The 20,777-nt window shown below is 33.2% G+C and overlaps 3 protein-coding genes across 5 annotated transcripts in view; 2 read left to right on the top strand and 1 right to left on the bottom strand.

Moving 5' to 3' along the window:
- Positions 1 to 1,863, top strand: part of LOC18013299 (transcription factor bHLH93) — a 2,159-nt gene extending 296 nt beyond the window's left edge. The window contains exons 2-5 of the mRNA XM_006393942.2: positions 1 to 479; positions 1,011 to 1,193; positions 1,370 to 1,537; positions 1,624 to 1,863. The exon at positions 1 to 479 is cut by the window's left edge and continues 28 nt beyond it. Of these exons, the coding sequence (XP_006394004.2) occupies positions 1 to 479; positions 1,011 to 1,193; positions 1,370 to 1,537; positions 1,624 to 1,710 (917 nt within the window). The 3' untranslated portion in view covers positions 1,711 to 1,863. The remainder of the gene's footprint in view (positions 480 to 1,010; positions 1,194 to 1,369; positions 1,538 to 1,623) is intronic.
- A 5,656-nt stretch (positions 1,864 to 7,519) lies between these two features.
- Positions 7,520 to 8,714, bottom strand: LOC18013121 (uncharacterized protein At5g65660). The gene is made up of 2 exons (XM_006393941.2): positions 8,330 to 8,714; positions 7,520 to 7,810 (listed from the first exon to the last, which is right to left on the bottom strand). Exons 1-2 carry the CDS (start codon positions 8,570 to 8,572, stop codon positions 7,628 to 7,630), a joined length of 426 nt encoding a protein of 141 aa, XP_006394003.1. The 5' UTR covers positions 8,573 to 8,714; the 3' UTR covers positions 7,520 to 7,627.
- A 6,899-nt stretch (positions 8,715 to 15,613) lies between these two features.
- LOC18012484 (auxin-responsive protein IAA9) lies at positions 15,614 to 18,376 on the top strand. 3 transcript variants are annotated; one of them, XM_006393938.2, is made up of 6 exons: positions 15,614 to 15,981; positions 16,491 to 17,075; positions 17,169 to 17,395; positions 17,486 to 17,627; positions 17,788 to 17,849; positions 18,004 to 18,376. In XM_006393938.2, exons 2-6 carry the CDS (start codon positions 16,531 to 16,533, stop codon positions 18,039 to 18,041), a joined length of 1,014 nt encoding a protein of 337 aa, XP_006394000.1. In that variant the 5' UTR covers positions 15,614 to 15,981; positions 16,491 to 16,530; the 3' UTR covers positions 18,042 to 18,376. The 3 variants fall into 3 exon arrangements, with proteins under 3 accessions (XP_006394000.1, XP_006394001.1, XP_006394002.1); XM_006393939.2 differs by having other exon boundaries at positions 17,998 to 18,374; XM_006393940.2 differs by having other exon boundaries at positions 15,775 to 15,981; positions 16,507 to 17,075; positions 17,998 to 18,374.
- Positions 18,377 to 20,777: the final 2,401 nt, after the last annotated feature.

Raw genomic sequence — 20,777 nt, 5'->3', positions numbered from 1 at the left:
ACGATTACCTCTGTTTCCAAAATGAAGATGAAGACGAAAATACCCTTCTTTATCCTTCTTCTTTCATGGATCTAATCTCTCAACCTCCTCCACTTCTTCATCACCAACCACCACCATTACCACCACCGTCGTCTTCATCTCCGCCGTTGATCTCCTCCGCCGCAACCACATTCGATTACCCTTTTCTCGAGGCGTTGCAAGAGATTATCGATTCTTCTTCCTCTTCACCTCCATTGATGCTTCCAACCTCTCAAGAAGAAAACTTTAACACTCCGACGTCATATCCATCGCCGTTGATGGAGTCTGATCAGAGCAAAAGCTTCAGTGTTGGATACTGTGGAGGAGAGACAGCAAACAAGAAGAAGAGCAAAAAGCTCGAAGGTCAACCTTCAAAAAATCTCATGGCGGAGAGACGACGAAGAAAACGGCTTAATGATCGACTTTCCATGCTCCGATCCATCGTCCCCAAAATCAGTAAGGTAAATTAAAAATCTAGCCTTTAATAATGATTTAGCCTTTTTCAAATCATTGTAATCAAATGGTCAAAATCAACGAAATATTCTTCCCTTTTTTTTAATGAGTGGATTAATTTATTATTTTATGGGTTCATAAAGAGATTAGCCTTTTTGATCATCTTATTCGAAACATTTAGTTTAATCCCAAAATCTAGCCCTGGCTAGCTACAAATTTTGTTTTCTTTTTGAAAATTCATAAATTGATTCAAATAGTTAGTAAAATTGGTAAAAAAATTTCAACAAAAAGATTCGTCCTTTTTTACTGAATCAATTAATATAATAAATGGTATTCATAAAAATTTAGCCTTTTTATGTTTTTAACATTATATGTTTGTTTCTTCTTGTTTGAACCTTCTTTCAAGATTGTTTAATTATTGTGTTCTTACTTTTATGGGAATCTACCGAACCAAATGAAAAGTGGATATACAAATGATTAAACATTTCAAGGTGTTTTTTAAAAAATAAACTAATGATTATTGGTATGATTAAAATCAGATGGACAGGACATCAATATTGGGAGATGCCATAGATTACATGAAGGAGCTTTTAGACAAAATCAACAAATTACAAGACGAGGAACAAGAACTTGGAACTAGCAACAGTTCACATCATTCTAAGCTCTTCGGTGATCTCAAGGATCTTAATACAAACGAATCTCTGGTCAGAAACTCACCAAAGGTACAAGTTACAACAAGAATATAGATTTTTTTTTTTTTAAGAATATAGATATTTAGTCATGTCTATATTCTTGATTTTGAAGTTTTACAGATTAGCCCCTGTATTTATGAACTGTTATTGAAGACCCCCCCCCCCCCTAGAACCAATTTTGTTAATGTTCTTTATGTTTTGGATAGTTCGAAGTGGATCGGAGAGATGAAGATACTCGGGTTGATATATCATGCTCGCCGAAACCGGGATTGCTTCTATCAACTGTTAATACATTAGAGACTCTAGGCTTGGAGATTGAGCAATGTGTTATAAGCTGCTTTAGTGATTTCTCTTTGCAGGCTTCTTGTTCCGAGGTACTAAAAAAAATATAGGTAAATATTCAAATTATATATTAGTAATGCTAAGATTGGTGAGTTTGTGTGTGTCGTGTGTCTCATAGGTAGCTGAGCAGAGAGATTTCATCACCTCGGAAGATATAAAGCAAGCATTATTCAGAAACGCAGGTTATGGAGGAAATTGCTTGTAAGGAGTTTTAATGATGAACCAAAATATTATTTTATTTTTAATAATATTAGCGCTTCTAAAACTTTAGAAAGTTTGGTGTTCATTTCCATTGTAAGTTTGAATTTTCTAGAGGAAAACATTATGGGTTGTATAAAAAAGGAAATAATGAAAAAGAAAGGTGTTTTTTTTTTGAAGAATAATCGAAGCTTATATAACCTTAATAAATGGTCCAAGCGAATTAAGATGAAATGATGGTCTAATGAACTAAAATATTGATTAAGAAAAACGGTTCAAAATTATAATTTGAATTTAAATTTGCTTTTAGAGTTTGGGGAAAATGCGGAAAGATTAAGACTCGGTAATTGATCATTGAAATGAGGGTTTGTATATGACAATGACCGATGTCTCTCTAATCAGAGAGATACATATACTCCTTTCGTGTCATAAAGAGTGTCGTTTTAAGGTTTTAATTTTGTTTCATAAAGAATGTCGTTTTATATTTTCAATGCAGAATTTTAAACAATATTTCAATTTTAACGATATTGATTTAATGTATTAATTAGAGAAAAAAATTATTTAATGCATTAATGAAAGACAAAATAGTATTTTTAATAGTTTTCTTAATAAGTGTGAAAAATGTCAAACACTCTTTGTGAAACGGAGGGAGTAATAAAGAATGTATTAATAAAGAATGTATTAATATCATAAAGGCTAATCATGAGAGTGATTATAAATTTAATGACTGTGCCACCAGACCCTCCACCATCAACGCATTAATCATTACATGGCACTGTGTCCGTACGTCAACGAAAATTCTTCCTATAGGCTATAGTCGAACCCGAGAATCCTATTTAACATCAAAGAGTTTGAATTTGGACTTGTTTATAAAGATTGGGCCTCAGAAAACAATTATGAATCTTGTATTCGATTTCCAGGATTTAGTAATGGGTTTTATGAATATTGTTGGGTCTATTTGAAGCGACGACAAAAAAAAAGGTTTTAGATGCGATCATGCGAAGCAAAAAATTTTGTCTGAGAGTGGAGTTAAAATTAATGACGCCGTATTAGTAGAGGATGAATCTAGCTTGGTCCGCCGGACTATTAAGAGAGTCCGTTAAAGAACAACCAACAATTAAAGTATAGACCTAATGGGCTTTATTTTCAGCCCATGTATCGACTCATTATTGACACATCAGACACTTTTTTGGCTATCACATATTTGTTGAAACGAGAGAATACTAGAAAACAATCAAATTCTCTTAATTAACTAACACGAAATAAGAGAAAAGTTTACTTTTTAAACTGGCGTCTTTGTAAATTTTCAGAGTAACGAAATTAGGGACCAAGGCGCAATTAAAAGTTTGACTTTCCCACCATTCTCAAAGAAGATTTGCAAGATATAACTAATCGTTACGAGGTCTAGAAGGCTAGAACCCCGTGGTTATAAAAAAGACCCGTTTAACAAAATCAAGAACCGCAGAAAAATAAAATAAATTAAACAAAAACAAATGGCAAATGACCATGAAAAACAAAAATGATGAACGGACTTTGCAATGAAGACAAAAATCGATGAATAGCGTTGAAGAGTACAGGCTACTAACGGCAATAAATTATCTTTCGATTTCTTTCATTTATACAAATGCTGACTATAATCATTGGACTAAACTATCATCACATATATAGAATGATGTTAAATTTCCAATAAAGGAAAGTACACATAAGAAAGTATGTATAAGTTTTTTAATTAAGAAAGAACTCCACTTGGGCGAAACAACTTGCCACAATAACACTCAGTATCACAATGGATAGAAGGCCTAACTAAAGTTTCATTTAACTCGTTTTCTCACTTAGTTAGAGTATTAGACACGATCAGACAATGATTGGAAAACTGGGCAAACATAAATAAATTGAAGAAAAAAAAAACTATAAAAAGTTAAACAACAAGAACAATGTCTCATTCATCATAAAATTGCCTTGAAATAGCAAATATCATAAATAATTCTAGTCAGGTATAACGAAGAAAATCTTAGTTATGCAACTTGCAAAAGCATATACAAATATACGCGTGTATTGTATAACATTGTCCACATCCATGTTTTAACATTATCTACGTTTTGGAAACTAATGATGAATCCCTTGCAGCAAGTTGTGTCCGTAGCAGCCCTTTCTCATTCATGCCTGACAAATACTACAAAACAATAAAGTCGGAAAAAGAGAATATATATAATGGGACAGACCTTGATGATAACCAAATTTAGTTGTTAAAACTTTGATATTGTTTCTAATAGTCAAAGTATTTTAAAACTAATTTGATCGTAGAAAACACAATATTGTCCATAATATCAATACACAAGAACCTATCACTAATACATGAATAATCCAATCAGCGTGACGGATAATTATGATGGATAACAACCCCCGAGAAGTTACAGTCCACAAACTACATTATTCATCATAATTAGATGCTTTTAAATTATCTGGCCAATCCCAGGTTTCTAAGCAAATTGTGTATTTTACATAAAAAGAAAAGCAGGGGTTGGTATTAATCCATGGCGAGATTGAAATTATTAAAATTATATGTACCTAACATTTTACATGGATTTCCACTACGGCCGTTTTATATAATATAAAAAAGGAACACAATCTTTTTGTTCTGTGTCCGAATTCGAATGTACAATAATATATTTATTTTCAATGTAGCTACTAGCTAGCTACTCCATATATTAAAGAAAGAGAAGAGAATAGGAAGAATAAAAAAAGAATTAAAAAAATAGAAAGGTGACGTCAGGAAATAAGGAAGGGATAAGAGAAGGCACTATGAAATGTTTCCCCCATGTGATCTTCTTCAATCTCCGGCCCGCTCTTGTCTTGCTTATCATCCGTACGTTTTACAATATACTCCACTTTTCATCATTTTTTTAAAAATAACTTTCTTATTTTTTCATTTGACTATTTATTATTGTTGAGTAATTTCGAGGAATGTACGTATTGCGTACCAATTATCACGGAAAATCATATTAAAAGTTATTTGCGAAGAAAACATTTTATAAGTACTGTGAAAATATATTTTTAAAATTCATTTATAATTGAAAAGTCGTCGTACGAAAGAAAGTTATTAGAGCTTGTAGGTTACTGTTGTGGTTCTATACTTTTATTATTTTTGAATAGTGTTAAAGAAATTCTGATTTCATATGAAATTTGAAAATGTTCGTATTCCAATGTGTCCTTATGAATATAAAAATTCTGATTTCATCTGTTATTTATTTACTAATGGTCTAATGTAAAATACTTCTGAAATTATTTTATATAAGAAAACACATATAAACTCCAAATTATCTCTCTTTTTTTTTGTCTTCAAAGTATCTTTTCATTCATTGGAGGTTATATCATCCACTTGCATTCTTACTCTAGTCTTTTTTGACAAGGCATCTGCAATCCCATTTGGAGGATTGGAGTCATTTTCCTTGTGCTACATCTTTACATGATATTTGGAAAGTGTCTACTCAATGTAGCTTTGCATTTAGGAAACACCAAATTATCTAAGCCGAACTGTTGTAGTATTGTTTTAGCAAATAATATGTTTTTTTTTTTTTTGCTCAACTGAGTATAATATGTTTATTATATTATTTCACAGCTAAAAACAAAACAAATAAAAAGATAGAATGGCATGATCCCAAGGTTTCAGCGGTGATTGCGGTGCCCTCACATGTTTTCATATGACTACACAGTATTTTAAATTGTTTTTCGTGATAATATTATTTTTCAATACGAATAATACTTTCATTAGTACTTTTCACGATAAAACATAGAATTGACATTTAAAATATACTTTCATTAGTACTTTCATTAGTACTTTCATTAATACATATAATTGACATTTAAAATATTATACAAAAAGTAACATACTTCCAGTACAGATAAAACTTTTATTTCTTTTTTCATAAGTAAATTTATATTATTAAATTTCAAGTATTTATCAGCAAATAGCGATTAAATACTTACTAAAATTTTACTAATACTTTATATTACAAAACGTAAAATTTGATTTTTTATTATTCTTATTGGTAAAATATTTGTTTTTGTGAACCCACCTCTCATGTTTTGTTATTAGACGAGTTTCGTCGAAAAAGTACTGATGCGCTTGAAGGACCTTTAACAAAAAAACAAAAAAGAAGATAGTATGCATTATATATTTAATTGCCAATAAAATCGCGACATAAAAAAATAGCAGCAAAATAGTTTCTACGGAAAATGGTCGAAGAACCACGAAGCAATAGATAACGTCATCAAAGGAATTAGTACAGTCACTTTGTACTTTGCAGTGTAGGACGCACTTAAGACAACACTGTTTATTTTACATTTTTCGTAAAAGCAAACTATGCTAAAACTGTCTACAAGCATTGAATTACGTAGTCGCATGAATGAAATTAGTTTGTTTTTGACATTTTTCTGGTACTAATATTTTATTTCGGTGTGATGGGTTTAAAATTTGAAACTTGATACGATAGAAAGAGATTCGATTCGTCGATTTATTAACATTTGATATTTAATTTTATTTATATGGTTCCGTAATCGATAATTAGTGGACTTGAGCAAAAGATAAATCTCTATCGATCAGATTCGAGGAGTACTTGGATTAGAATATTAGGATCGACACACTGAATTTAACAAAAATTTAAAATGACTAATCGGAAAAATATAAGAATAAAATAAAAACAGTGAAATTAGGTCTTGAAGTTGATTGTTAAGCTGGAGGGGTCCAAGTGGTGGGGATGTGTTTCTGAGCACTTAGTTAAGAAACTTGCCACTGACGTCAATTTTCAATTGGAAACTTTAGTGCTAAATTCATAAAGTTTTTGTATTTTGAGGGCCCAAACTTGATCAAAACAGAATGGAAATTATCGGTATTGGGATCGTAAATTCGTAATTAAGGGTGGAGAGCTATTTGATGTCTAATTCGTAATTTAACCAAAATCACTGTTGGTGGTTAGACGTCAATTTCAGTTATTCCATAAAACAAACATGTCTCACTTTGTAAGAGTTTCAATACATTTGGCTTTATTATCCATTTTGCCTTAACCCATCCAAGCGCTATATATCTATTGGTGGGGGGAAAAATTATTGTTTCTTGTCCATACTGTAAGATGTAATAACTATATCATCTATATTCCAAAATATTTATTATTTTCAATGATTAATCTTGAAGCTTCTTATTGTAGCGCACAAGATTGAAATCTTATTGATTTTCTTGCTTTTTTCCAATTAAAGCATCAAACGTGGTTGCATAAAACACCTTTTTAAAACTGGATTACTAATTAAAAAGGAAGTGTGAAGAAAATGCAATCTGCGTTGGCTATTTCTAGTACAATTCAAACAAATCTCGAGATGTCCAAAACTGGCAGTAATCTATTATTTTGGTATAAACAAAAAGAAAAAGAAAGAATATTAGTTTTTTCAGTTTTGTTTATTGTTTCTTATATGTGACCAAGGAAAACAGAACTGAATCAGGACATCGACATCGAAGATATCGTCTGACGAAACGTGCCATGTGTTTAGTTGTTGCATACATAGGTAGTAGCTCAAATCGATGTGAAATGTTAATTAAAACATAAAAAACAATATAACCATGCAATTTTCTTCTCTCCTTTTTTTTTAAGGTATGTAATTTTATAGTTTTTTGAATCGATCAAACATTTACGCTTTCAAAGTTAACCTCAAATTTTATATTGTTTTGTTTAATAGTAGTACCATCCGAGAGAGATATATATATTATATATATATATTTTTTTTTTTCGCACAAACAAACCACTCCAACCGAATGCAAAAATAAATAATCAGTGAAAAAAATTAGAATGTAATTTATGATCCATATGTACATCAAACCAAGATATTCGACAATTTGTTTCCTCCTTTTTCTGTTATCTTATAGCTAATTAAATCTAATACAGAGGAACGGGAAAACGCGGCGGCTTAACAGGCGGCGAGTGCGGCGGACTTTGGACATCGACGATAAGCTTCTCCGGCCGAGGTGGTGCACAGGGACACGGCAATGCTATAAATTTCGGCGTATTATCTCCAGGCATCAACACCGGTACGCTCAGATTCTGGTTTTTCTTCAAATCCTGTTCATCATCAGCATTTTTAGTTATTACTCAACTCACTGCCTTCAAAATTAGTTATAAAATGACCCCTATTTTGTTTTTACTTTATAGTTTAGTAACTAAATTTTGCCAAATTCGCCCACTAACCCCCAATACTTACAATTTCATCAAGATAAAGTTAATTGCTTTTTTTTTTCTCTCTTCCTAACTTACTTTCCGATTTTCAGAAGCATGTATAATAAGCCCCTACTTCCTATTTACTTAGATTTATTAACTAAAATCTTTCAAATGTCCGGAATTACTATTTACTATTTAGCACTTGAAAATCTTTTCTTCTTTGTTAATTAATTAAAATAAATTACTATTTTAACTATAATAATTTTGGCTACACGATTCAAAACTGAAATCTTGTATGAGATATAGAAACAAAAATTGAGTGGTAAAATTCTTGTCTTTTGTTGGTAAAAATGTAATCTATCAAGCTCCAAAAAATAGGAACTAATATATAATTTCAGAATTGGGGGGGGGGGGGGATTTTACCGGAAAAGAGGGTTTAGGTTTGAACGGAGAGGACTCTATGTCGGCGGAGGCGGCGGAGGGGTGACCGGAGGCATTGGCCAAAGAACGGCGGATAGAGCGATGTTTGTCCCAATGATAACAGCAAGAGAATATTCCGGAGAGGCTGAAAATGATTATGAGAAGCAGAGCTGTGCCGAGAGGGAATCCCAGTGACGGCCGAGAAGCGTCGATATGCGGCGGCGAGAAATCTTGAGTGTTCTCCATCTACGGTGGCTATATAATCAACGGCTGAGATTGTGAGCTGATTTTGTTCTCTCATGTGTTAGAGAGAGAGAGAGAAAGAAAGAGCGAGAGAGTTTGTGATTTTGGTGAAGACAGGGGACGGGGAAGCAAGAGGAGATAGGGAGCGTTTATTTATAAAAGAATTTTTATGGGTGCTTTTATTATTTCTAGTTTTTTTTTTAATGTTTTATTTACAACTGTTAAAAAGTTTTCCCCAGTACAAAAAGCAAATATGCTGTACAATAAAGTTGTCCCTTTTCTTTTCGCGTTGAAATTATTATTCCCATTAATTAATTATTATATCATCAGAGGGTGGATATTTTTTTTCAAAATTACAAGGATCATGTTTCTTGACTTTCTTGAACCCTTTCTATTGATTTTTTTTTTCTCGACGAACCCTTTCTATTGATCATTTTATTACTTTACTATGCGGTGATTTCAATGTAATTTTTTTGTTCCTCTACTGGAATAATGAGTGAGAAAAATGATTTTTGAATTGAAATATCTTATCCCAGGATGATAATAGCAACCTTTTATTCCTTGGAGATGTTGATAGGAATAATATGGGAGGTTCTTTTACAAAAACGAAGACGGAGACTTCCGAAGCTGGTATATACATATATTTGAAGTGGAAAAAAACGAAACAAAGTGGGATTTATAAGATAAAAAAACAATATGATTATACGAAAATATTCTGATTACGAAATAAAAAGATAGAACATCTACATCATAGTGACGTGGTCACGTGGAACAACATAGTTAATAACGAAAATTGTTTTCTGATAGTCCTTAAAATGAGATATATTCAAGTTTTACATATATATATTTTTTAAAAAATGTATTATGTTTCCAGTATTATATGCGCATGACAGGTTAATAAAAAAAATTCGACAGTCAATTATATAAGATTAATTGAGTATGATGAAATCGTAAGAAAAGGAATCAAAATCAAATGGTTAAAAAATGATCGTAAAAAAGAGTGAAAAAGGGGAGAGAGAGAGTGGAAAATGTACGTGGAAAGAGGAGAGAGAGAGGCTGCCTGTACGGAGAAGACGTGGGCTCCAAGCGCCACCATGTTAACATATTTAATCTTTTTTTTTTTTTGGCTTGCTCTTACCTAATCTTCATGAATTACCCTAACCATACTCTTATCTCCATTAGCTACTCCTACCATATATACTTAAAAGTTTTCCTCTTGTCGGTCTCATCTTTACTGCTTCACGAAATAATTTACTATTTCAAGAAAGTTGAAACATTTCTTCACATTTATGCAAGGCACTCATGTGTTTTCTGGTTAAATACAAATAAAGTCGGGCTAGATAGACAGAGTATTGAAACTTTGTTCTTAGTTTAAAAATTAAGGACATAAAAATTGCTGTATCATTTGTTAATTTTATGAATAAGTACGTTAGCTCCGCTGATGATATTATATTAAATTATAAGAATTTTCATATTATTATTTGTTTAATAGAGTTGTAGGCATTTTTCAATACGAGGAAAACTATGTGCCTGTACGAATACTATTATGCTATCAAATCAATACCGGCTATCGCATGATTTGTCTCTGTTCGTTCGATTTGTTTTTCAACTATTTAAATATATTTGATATAGATTCTTACATCTTATTACATAGCACTCCCTGTATTTTAACTATTTTAAAATAAAAATAAAAATAAAAATAAACAGTTAATAAAAGCTAGAAATCAGTTAAAATGGTAATAATACGTATAAGAAAAAAAAAAAAAAATCTAAAACATATGTAATAACTAAAAACGGAGAGAGTACCGGCCGGCCATGTGCATTAACTTTATGTGGGCGCGTGTTAACAGGCAAACCCAACCCAAGTTGTAAGTTGTTAATTTGAGTCCTCCTTGATCGTACGTACGTCTTTCTATATATTTTTTTTTTCTGTATTCACTATCTTTTCTTAAAAAAATAAAAATTGGAATTTAAAGGTGTTCGTAGTTCTTAACTTCAAAACAGATGTAATGTGGAATTGACGAATTGTGTTTGGTTCCTACACCGTCCCAAGACAAAACAGTCCCCACTTAACAGTTAACACCTAAATATGTCTCCTTCACAGAGATTATATACGCTCTCTTTATTTTCAACTTTAAGTCTCTCCATCTCAGCACCGATTTCATTTTATTTATTTATGATCAAAATTTTAACAAAAATGTTGGTTTCCATGCCCTTCATAGTTTTTGATTGATTATGATATTGATATACAATATATAATTGTTACAACTTATAATCAAGAGATGACATCTACAGTATTTTTTTTTTGTTGTGATTACGATATTGTCGAAACGTGGTTCATTCATAGATTATCCACATGGAAGCTATAACATAAAATCCGGAATACAAAATCCACAAACAAAAAAGAAGTAAATCCTAATAATAGTATTTACTCCCATCAAACAAGACCCATGATATATGTAAATCTCTTTGAAAACAAAAAAAGAAAAAGCCAAATCTTGTAATATATAGAATTATCTCCAAAATTTGTTCGGATGACTATGAAACATACTTACGTCAAACGTTTGCGACTTTTGCCGGCACTGCGTATCACCTTTTTCTTTCTTTAAAATTTGTCAGTTTAATTACAAAACATTTATTAGAAAATGGATTTAATATTTTTATGAAGAAGTAAATCAAGAAATTGCAAATAAAGCAAAACCTTTACGACTCAAAACTACCACACTCGATTTTGAAATTACAAGAATGGACCTCAGCGTTTTAAGGTTTTGGTCCTTGGCCTTTTGAGTCCGTAAGGGACAAAATATCGGTCCATGACCTTTTTAATGACTCAACGACTGGAAGTACAAATCGATGATAAGATATGATCATGGAATAGCTTATTTTTATTTTATTTATGTTTGACGCTTGTGGATTTATAAACGTAACATGTTTGATTGTTGAAGATACCCTATAAATGATATGGAATACTATATACGATAATTAAATATTTGTCACATGGGACAGTATCAGTAACCGTATGCATATTATTTAAGTCAAAATTTAAGTTAGATTTTACGGCTGCTATAAAATCTCATGAAAAACAAAAGTGTGGCTGCCGTGTGGAGCTCGAATTTGACAAATCCCTTACTTTTATTCTGACTTCGATTTTTTTTTTTTTTGGTTTGTTATAGCTGTATTTTGTTTTTGCAGTTTTGATTACAAATAACGCCAAAATTCAGTTATTTCTTTATTATTATTTTTTTGCGTTTCAACTTTTAAAGGTCTCCAAACTTTTTTACTTCGATTTAAAAAACCCAAAAAAAAGAGAGTTTATTTTCGTTTCTTCGAGATTCAAACGTTTCACATTGACATGAGTAGTAAAGTATTCCACTCTGGTAGATTGCTAGTTTGCTACCCATATTTTTTAACGGTTGTATTAAAATTTAAACAACATCCATTTATTAAACTACCATTGTTTCTTTGCATTCTTGCGTTATTCTAATCATCATCACATTTGATATATATTATAAAACATAAAATATTATAGTTTTACAGATATACTTGAAACTTGGAAGTAGCTTGCTACTTTTAATTGTCTGAACTGTAAATGGGTCACCGCTGTGTCTTTTAAGGTCAGTGAGTATGTGTATCCACTAAACCCAGCTTACACTTAATATTTCACAACTTGTGTTTTTGCTTCCTATCAAAAATAAATTTCCCTTAAACGTTTTTTTAAACCACCATATTCATATATATATGAAAAGGGTCAATTAGTTTTTCATATACATAACTTAATGGACTGCATATTATCTGCTGATACTATCTCGAGAATGGCTTATTATATCGAGAAAAAATATTTAATATACATTTATAGCTCTTATTTGTATAGAAAAAAATCCAAACATATTGCACAAGTGAAACTAAGCTGTATGGGACCATGTTGATAAAGACAAAGACCCTAGGCGATAGGTACTGATCCTAACACAGATGTTATTCAATTTATATAAAAAACCGTTTTTTTATTTTCTTGAATCCAATTCATATACAGCTAGATATATCTATAATTCTAAATTTATCTTATGTTGATAATTTAGTACGAGGGATGAAATATCTTACGCGATATTTATATGTGAAAACTCGAAGGTGTATTCGATTCTGTTCAAATATATTTTAATGGTTCTCTCCTACATTCATGATCACGCCTTGGTACATTGTCTTATACGAATTCCCAAACCAAATTTATTATTTCCCTTACTTTATTGCGAAGATCATTTTATTTTTTTGTCGTCGCGAAGATCATATTTAATTGTAGGTCTTATCACCGTATTATAAGACGGTACACATATACAAATTGAGAATAATCAATTAGTCGTGTTGTGTATAAAAAATATCGAATACAAATGGGCGAATATTAAATATAAACATTGACATTTGACAGCAACGTTACTTGACTGGCTTGCGAATAAATATCCTACGTGCATACGAAATTAAAACGAGAGAAAAGTATTAATGGGCCTGAAGCAGTAAGATGGAAGTATTTTATGGGCCTATTATAACGTGTGACTGATTAAATAAGGCCCAAAGTCACATGTAGCTTCTGTTCAAGTCTGGAGACTGGACCCAAGTAACAGTCTAACGTGTCTTGTCGTTAATCTCCTTCTTTGTTTAAATTAAATAGATAATTAGTTTAATTAACTGTAGTGGATCAATCATTAATCAAGACTATTAAAATAAGCGTGAAGGACAAAAGCACTGTAGGCCCCATTGTCTTGTCTCAACCCGCATTATTTGTACTCGCAGTGCTAATCTGATCTACTGTTTTACCTTTTTTTTTCTTGTAAAATTTTAGCTCTATTATTATTGTTCTTTACTAATCACTACCCTGTATTTTCTTATAAAATTTTAAGCTATAAGTTTAATTTTTTTATTTATTATTTAAAACAAACCAACCATTAAAAGAATTACACTTGTTCATAGTATATTAAATAAGTACAAATTTTGCAATTATATATATAAAATAAAATAAAACACGAACAATTTGCGCGACAACATTTTATATAAGGGAACAGAAAAAGTACTATTTAACTTCTATTTTTTTGGCGGCAATCACTACTATTTAATTAGCAACACAATTTTTTGAAAAATACTACAAAATAAACTCTAATTTCCACAATAAAATTCCATTTTCTTCCCATTTCTTAGCATAGAAAAATAATGTAGTTTTGTAATAATATACTGTTTATTTTTAAAATCCTTTGCTTAGTTTTGTAATACTAATCACTACCCTGTATTTTCTTATAAAATTTTAAGCTATAAGTTTAATTTTTTTATTTATTATTTAAAACAAACCAACCATTAAAAGAATTACACTTGTTCATAGTATATTAAATAAGTACAAAATTTGCAATTATATATATAAAATAACATAAAACACGAACAATTTGCGCGACAACATTTTATATAAGGGAACAAAAAGAGTACTATTTAACTTCTATTTTTTTGGCGGCAACCACTACTATTTAATTAGCAACACAATTTTTTTGAAAAATAATACACAATAAACTCTGATTTCCACCCCCCACTTAATAAAATTCCATTTGTTTCTCATTTCTTAGCGTAGAAAAATAATGTAGTTTTGTAATAGTATACTGTTTATTTTTAAAATCCTTTGCTTAGTTTAGTTCTTCTTATTTTGAATTTTACCATATGTTTTTTTGTCTTGCTTTTATCATCAAAACCAGTTATTTTATTTGTATATATCGTTTCTTCATCTTTAGATATTAATATATGCATTGTTTATTTTATAACAAAACATGAGGAAGAAATTTTGTTAAGCTTTTACGGAGGATGTTAAGAAAACTTGTATACTTTGTGACGGTGCAGAAGATTTTTTTTTTCTTTCTTTTCTTTGTGCATAAAGATTTGAAGACTTTGGTTTGGAGATATAGTTTACGGTCTTTAATTCGCATCTTTTGCAAAAAAAAAATAAAAAATAAAAAGAGAGGGGGGTAATAAGGTAACGTGAGAGGTACGGAAGAGTCATGATTAAAAACAGTCAGAAAAACAAATGATGGACGGACATAAGCCTCCCTTGCATAAAAATCCAACGGCCAGATCTTTTGTTTCCCATGCGTGTTCCCATTCCCATTTTCACCTCCTGTTGCTGTTATTATTATACCCCCCCTCCTGTTGCAAACATATACTATAATTTAACATTATGAAAATAATTAAACCAACAAAATTTTAACGACGATTTTTTTGTGTGTATCTCATTAGTAACTTACGCGTAGTCCTGACTCCTGGGTTGAGCGAATGTAAAACATATTCAAAAGATGTGTTTGGACATCTGCAAAATCAATAAGCCAATATGTAGATTATCGGAAAAACTCATATGCTTCTAAAGTTTTCATCAGTTTAACTATTAAGTCAAGTACGTAAGCAGTAAGAAAATAATAAGTGATTAAAATTACTCATACCATATACATTCATCTATCTAGAAGACTAATGAACCCAAAAAAGAAGAAAGAAGAGAAGGTAAAAGAAATGTGAAAAAAAAAATTTCAAGTTTGGGGGACTAACATTTGTCTATTGGGCCCCATCCAGTTGGGCCAATCTAAGTAAAAAAAAAAAGAATGATAAGGAAGTGCAATAATGAAAGTTAAAGAAATTAGGAAGGTGGCGGATTTAAATTAATTAAATGGAATTGAAGGAAAGATTATCAAAAAGATTAAGATTAAAGGAGGAAATTAGAATAAAAAGTGGAGAGAGAGAAAGTGGAGGAGGTTAAATGTCCCATTCACCACCCGGCAAACCGACTTGGAATGCCGCTTTCCTGTCCCCTCTCACTCCTCTTTTCCCCATCCTGTAATTACTTTTCTACCCTTCACACTTTGATCCTCAAACAATGCGTCGTCATCAGCGTATGAAGGGCATTTTAGTCGTTTACATCAGAGGATAGAATCGGAATTTAATATTTGCAGACAACCATCCCCTTTCGGGTGGAGCCAGAAAGAGGATAAATTTTTTTTTATAAAAGATCCCAACTCCCGACAGTACATCAACGGTTCACATCCGTTGGTATTTCTCTTCTGGATTAAATAAGAACCGTCGGATCAGAATCCGTCATAAAGAAACCGTGAACAAAATATTGCCCAACTTTTCCCCACTTATTTCCCATTCTGCCACTTTCTTTAATTTTGCTGTTCTTAGTTTTTATATTTATTTCTTTTTTCATCTCGGCTACGAGTTTCTGGGTGATGATAATTAAAGCTTTTCTGCTTTAATGGAAGGACCTTGACACCTTTCTCTCTCTCTCTCTGCTAGTCCTCTTCTAATTATTCTCTTCTCTGCGAATATCTGACCGTAATCGATCGTCTTCTTCGGCGTGAGCTCCGTTTTCATCAGCGATTTGTTTTCCTTTTTTTATTTAGGTAACCATTTCTTCTCTCTTCTTGGATGTTCAAATTCATGTAATCCAGCTTCGTTTTGTAGATGTTTGTGTGTGAATATGTGTTAGCAGTTACTAGATCTACGAGCTATTATAATTATTTTTTCACACTAAGGGGTTAATATCTATGGCGAATTGCGGTTTCCGTTAGCTTATCCGCATGGCCTAAACACGCTCGGTAATCTCTAGTGACTGTTGTAGATACAAATCGATCTTTAAGGTAAAATCTGAGATCAGCTCAAGTTCTGCGTCTGACCCTGAGTTGACTTGTTTTTTTTTTTGTTTTCAGCAACTTTTTGGTTGTCTGTGTTTAGAATCCTTGATTCCGAAGCGGTTCTCCTAGTTTTGACTGATTTAGAAGAAGAATTTTTCCTCGTGTCTAGAAATATGGTTCTGAGTTTCTTCGAGCCTGGAATTTTGAAGTTCTTGATTTTTTTGTGAGTGTATGGTTATGTGAATTTGGTGTGGATGAGTTAATGCTGTGTAAATCAGGTAAGCTGCTTTGCAGTGTGGAGAAACCAAAAGAATCTAAATGTGTCCAGAAGAGGAGCTACAGAGCAATGTCTCTGTGGCAAGTTCTTCACCTACTAGCAATTGCATCTCGAGGAACACAGCAGGAGGAGGACTTAAGGAGCATAACTACTTGGGTCTGTCTGATTGTTCTTCTGTTGGGAGTTCAACTCTCTCGGGCCTCGCAGAAGATGACAAAGCCACTATCAGTCTCAAAGCCACAGAACTGACTCTTGGCCTTCCCGGACCACAATCTCCTGCTAGAGACACAGATCTCAACTTACTGAGCCCAGCAAAGCTGGATGAGAAGACCTTCTTTCCTCTGCTTCCTTCGAAAGATGAGATATGCTCCTCCTCTCAAAAGAACATCGCCTTAGGAAACAAAAGAGGCTTCTCTGACGCAATGGATCAGTTCTCTGAAGCCAAGAGTTCAGTGTATACTGAGAAAAACTGGATGTTTCCTGAAGTGGCAGCTACCCAATCTGTAACAAAGAAGGAAGTGCCACAAAACATACCTAAAGGACAGTCGATCACTACAAACAATAGCTCTAGTCCACCTGCAGCCAAGTAATGACCAGAAAATAGGATCATTCACCAGAAATTTGATATGCGTTTCTTTCATCTGCTAACGTTTAGTTTTTGGATTTGTAAAATTCTCAGGGCACAGATTGTCGGTTGGCCTCCGGTGAGATCTTACAGGAAAAACACATTGGCCACAACCTGTAAGAACAGTGATGAGGTTGATGGGAAGCCAGGCTCTGGGGCGCTCTTTGTGAAGGTTAGTATGGATGGTGCTCCTTATCTGAGGAAGGTTGACTTGAGGAGCTACACTAACTACGGGGAGCTTTCTTCAGCCTTGGAGAAAATGTTCACCACATTCACTCTTGGTGAGATGTTTCTGTGATTGCTAGTGATGTTATTGGTGGATCAATGAGTGCAATCTAGTGGTTAACCGGCATGGGTTTATCTGATGTTAGGTCAATGTGGAACTAATGGAGCTACAGGGAAGGATATGCTCAGTGAGACCAAGCTCAAGGATCTTTTGAATGGAAAAGACTATGTGCTCACTTATGAGGATAAAGATGGGGACTGGATGCTTGTTGGAGATGTTCCATGGGAGTAAGTTTCCTTTCCTATTTTGACAACTTCTTAGAAGATTTGTAATCTCTGACAGATATTGGACATTATCTTAGAATCTAAGCTAACACACAATAAAAAGATTGAATGGTCAACTGGAACTAAATGGTTTTTTTTCTTTTTTTTCTGATCTAATCTGCAGGATGTTTATTGATGTCTGCAAGAAGCTGAAGATAATGAAAGGCTGTGATGCCATTGGGTTGGGTAAGTATATTTCCAATCAAAACTACATTTTTGTTCTTCTTCTTCTTAAGTACAGTCTTAAGCCATTTCACAGATTCTAAGGTTTCAAGACTTGGTGATGTTTGATTCTGAAATGTCTTTAATAGTGATGAAATTGTGATATTTGCAGCTGCAGCTCCGAGAGCAATGGAAAAATCGAAGATGAGAGCTTAAAGACTGGAACATGACAAAATCAGCTTTCTAATTATACAACATATGTGAAATCCCTTTTGGTGGTGTTTTTAATTTCAAAACATCTACATCTTTAGTTTCTGAGATTATTAAGAATGAAAAGAAAAAAAGAAGACTTCCGTTTGTAAGGAAAATGAAGAAGAATTAAGAATGATCTATTTTTGCTCTTGTTGTTGCTGCTTGCTTTAGTCGAACCAGTAAACTGGTCGTGGTTTTTCTTGAGTCTGGTGTATGTTTTGGTTTGATTTCGATGTGGTTGGCTTTTATTTTTGGATATTGATTGTAATGTTATTCTCTCTCTCTCTCTTTCTTCCCCTCCCCTTTTTCCTTCTTCTTCCCCTTTGTTATCGGTTCGGTTTTTACGTTTTGTTTTTTCGGATTTGTAAAATTAATCTAAATTAAATAATTTGAGTTTCGATAGTGCTTGATAAAATTTTGGTTTCGTTTTATATTTCGTCCAAAAAAAAGTGAAAATTTGTAACTAGAATCGTTCCACCATGTCTCCTTTCTATCAATAGTGTTTTCTTCTCGGATTCAATGCCGGGAAGAATTTCCAACTTTCTCGCCGTCTTGTTATTTTGCGTAGCTGACGGCAAGTTTTTTTAAGACGAATTTCGGAGATGAGAACTAGTTTATAACTAGCGCTGTCATTTTGGTTCATTAACCGCGGGTCCCGCCCCGTTAAACCTGTCGCGGAGCGGGTGCGGATTGTCTAATTTCAACTTATGCGGATTAGAGATTATGCGGGTTGGAAATTGTTAAATGCGGGGCGGATGCGGGTGATGGTTTTTAGATAAACGGATTTGTGGATACCTGCATTTGATTTTGATTGGATTGTAATTACATTTTTTTGTTGGGTTATAATTGGATCGTTTCGCTTTTGGTGTTAAAATATAACGTTTGGGTCTTATAATATAATACAGCCCAAGAATTGATTTATTAAACCAGGATATATTTTTATAAATTTAAGACTCTCAAGACTCAAGAGCACGCCGTCTCTTCAACTCTCAACTCTCAAAACCCTAGATCGATTAAACTCTCAACTCTCAACTTTGCTTTTTCTAATTTTCTCTTCTTTTTAACAGATTCTGAGAATGGATCCGGCTAATCCAGCATATGGTGGTAATATGCCAAAGAATCCGACTGCTGCTAGTGAAGGATCAAGTTTACCTGCGGAGGAGTCTCTAGCAACTAAGAACAAGAGGAAAAAAACACCAGCGTGGGATAATTTCACTGTCATCACTAAGGTCAATAGTGAAGGTGTCTCTGAACTCAGAGCTAAGTGCAATCACTGCACTAAGGACTATGCTTATGAATCACACAAGCAAGGTACCTCTAATTATAACCGACATTCACTAGTGTGCATCAGAACGCCTAGAGATGGTGATGTAGGTGCTATGCTTGTTAGCGGAGAAGGGAAATTGCAATCTAGAAAGATTGATCAAGGTGTATTTCGTGAAATGGTAGCAAAGTGCATAATTGAGCATGATCTCCCCTTCTCTTATGTAGAATATGATAGAGTTAGGTTGATCTGGAAGTATTTGAATGCTGATGTGAAGTTTATAAGTAGAAATACAGCTGCAGCAGATGTTTATAAGTTTTATGAGATGGAAAAGTCAAAGTTGAAGGTAGAATTGTCTGAAATTCCTGGTAGAATCTCCTTCACATCTGACCTATGGTCTGCTATAACTGTGGAAGGTTATATTTGCTTGACCGCCCATTATGTTGATAGTAAGTGGAAGCTAAGGAATAAGATTCTGTCTTTCTGTGCCATGCCTCCTCCACATACGGGAATAGACTTAGCAATGAAGGTCTTAGAGATGTGGAAAGAGTGGGGAATTGAAAAAAAAGTATTTTCTCTAACCTTAGACAATGCTAGTAACAATGACAGCATGCCAAACATTTTGAAGAAGCAGCTGGTAATTCAAAACGACTTGCTGTGTGGTGGAGAATTCTTCCATGTCAGATGCTCTGCCCATATTCTAAATCTGATTGTACAAGAAGTATTAAAGGTGATGGGTGATGCTTTAGGAAAAATCAGAGATAGTATCAAATTTGTTGAAGCTTCAGAGGCTCGGGGTAAGTTGTTTGCAACCTGTGTGGATTCTGCTGGGATTGATGTTAAGGCTGGTTTAACATTGGATGTACCAACTCGCTGGAACTCTACATTTAAAATGCTTGATAGAGCTATTGTCTACCGTTTTGCATTTGATAGTTATGAAGGCATTGATCCAAGTTACAAGGCTCTTCCCACAGATTCTGAGTGGGAACTAGGCGTACAAATCTGTGAGCTCCTGCAACCGTTTGATGAGATAACCAACCGGATTTCAGGTTCAACTTATCCGACCTCCAACCTGTATTTTATGCAAGTGTACAAAATTGAGTTTTGGCTAAAAGCACATGAGTATAGTGGAGAAGCTGTTATTATCAATATGGTTGAGGCAATGAAAGGTAAATTTGACAAGTATTGGCATGACAAGAGTGAGATTCTTGCAATGGCGGCTGTTTGTGATCCTAGATTTAAGCTACAACTGCTAGAGTATTGTTACACAAATCTGGATGAGAGTACCTGTCAACAAAAAATGGAGCACGTGCAAGAGAAACTGAAACTGCTTTTTCAATCTTATTCCAAGCCAGCAGCTGAAAGTTCATCATCGGTGGCTGGAGTTGTTAATTTTCAGTCGCATGGGAAGGGTGTCATCAATTATAATGTAAGTG

The sequence above is a fragment of the Eutrema salsugineum genome, unplaced genomic scaffold (genome assembly GCF_000478725.1).
Source record: "Eutrema salsugineum unplaced genomic scaffold, Eutsalg1_0 scaffold_6, whole genome shotgun sequence".
NCBI lineage: Eukaryota > Viridiplantae > Streptophyta > Magnoliopsida > Brassicales > Brassicaceae > Eutrema > Eutrema salsugineum.
Note: the sequence above shows the minus strand (reverse complement) of the source record. Positions and strands in the feature narration are given on the sequence as shown.

What these genes read in the sequence shown, in the direction of transcription:
- LOC18012484 (XM_006393939.2), top strand. Translation starts at nt 16,531, where the DNA reads ATGTGTCCAGAAGAGGAGCTACAGAGCAATGTCTCTGTGGCAAGTTCT. An exon ending in TCTAGTCCACCTGCAGCCAA is followed by an intron (nt 17,076 to 17,168) that starts GTAATGACCAGA and finishes TAAAATTCTCAG; the next exon opens with GGCACAGATTGTCGGTTGGC. An exon ending in GTTCACCACATTCACTCTTG is followed by an intron (nt 17,396 to 17,485) that starts GTGAGATGTTTC and finishes ATCTGATGTTAG; the next exon opens with GTCAATGTGGAACTAATGGA.
- LOC18013121 (XM_006393941.2), bottom strand. Translation starts at nt 8,572, where the DNA reads ATGGAGAACACTCAAGATTTCTCGCCGCCGCATATCGACGCTTCTCGG. An exon ending in AACCTAAACCCTCTTTTCCG is followed by an intron (nt 7,811 to 8,329) that starts GTAAAATCCCCC and finishes GATGATGAACAG; the next exon opens with GATTTGAAGAAAAACCAGAA.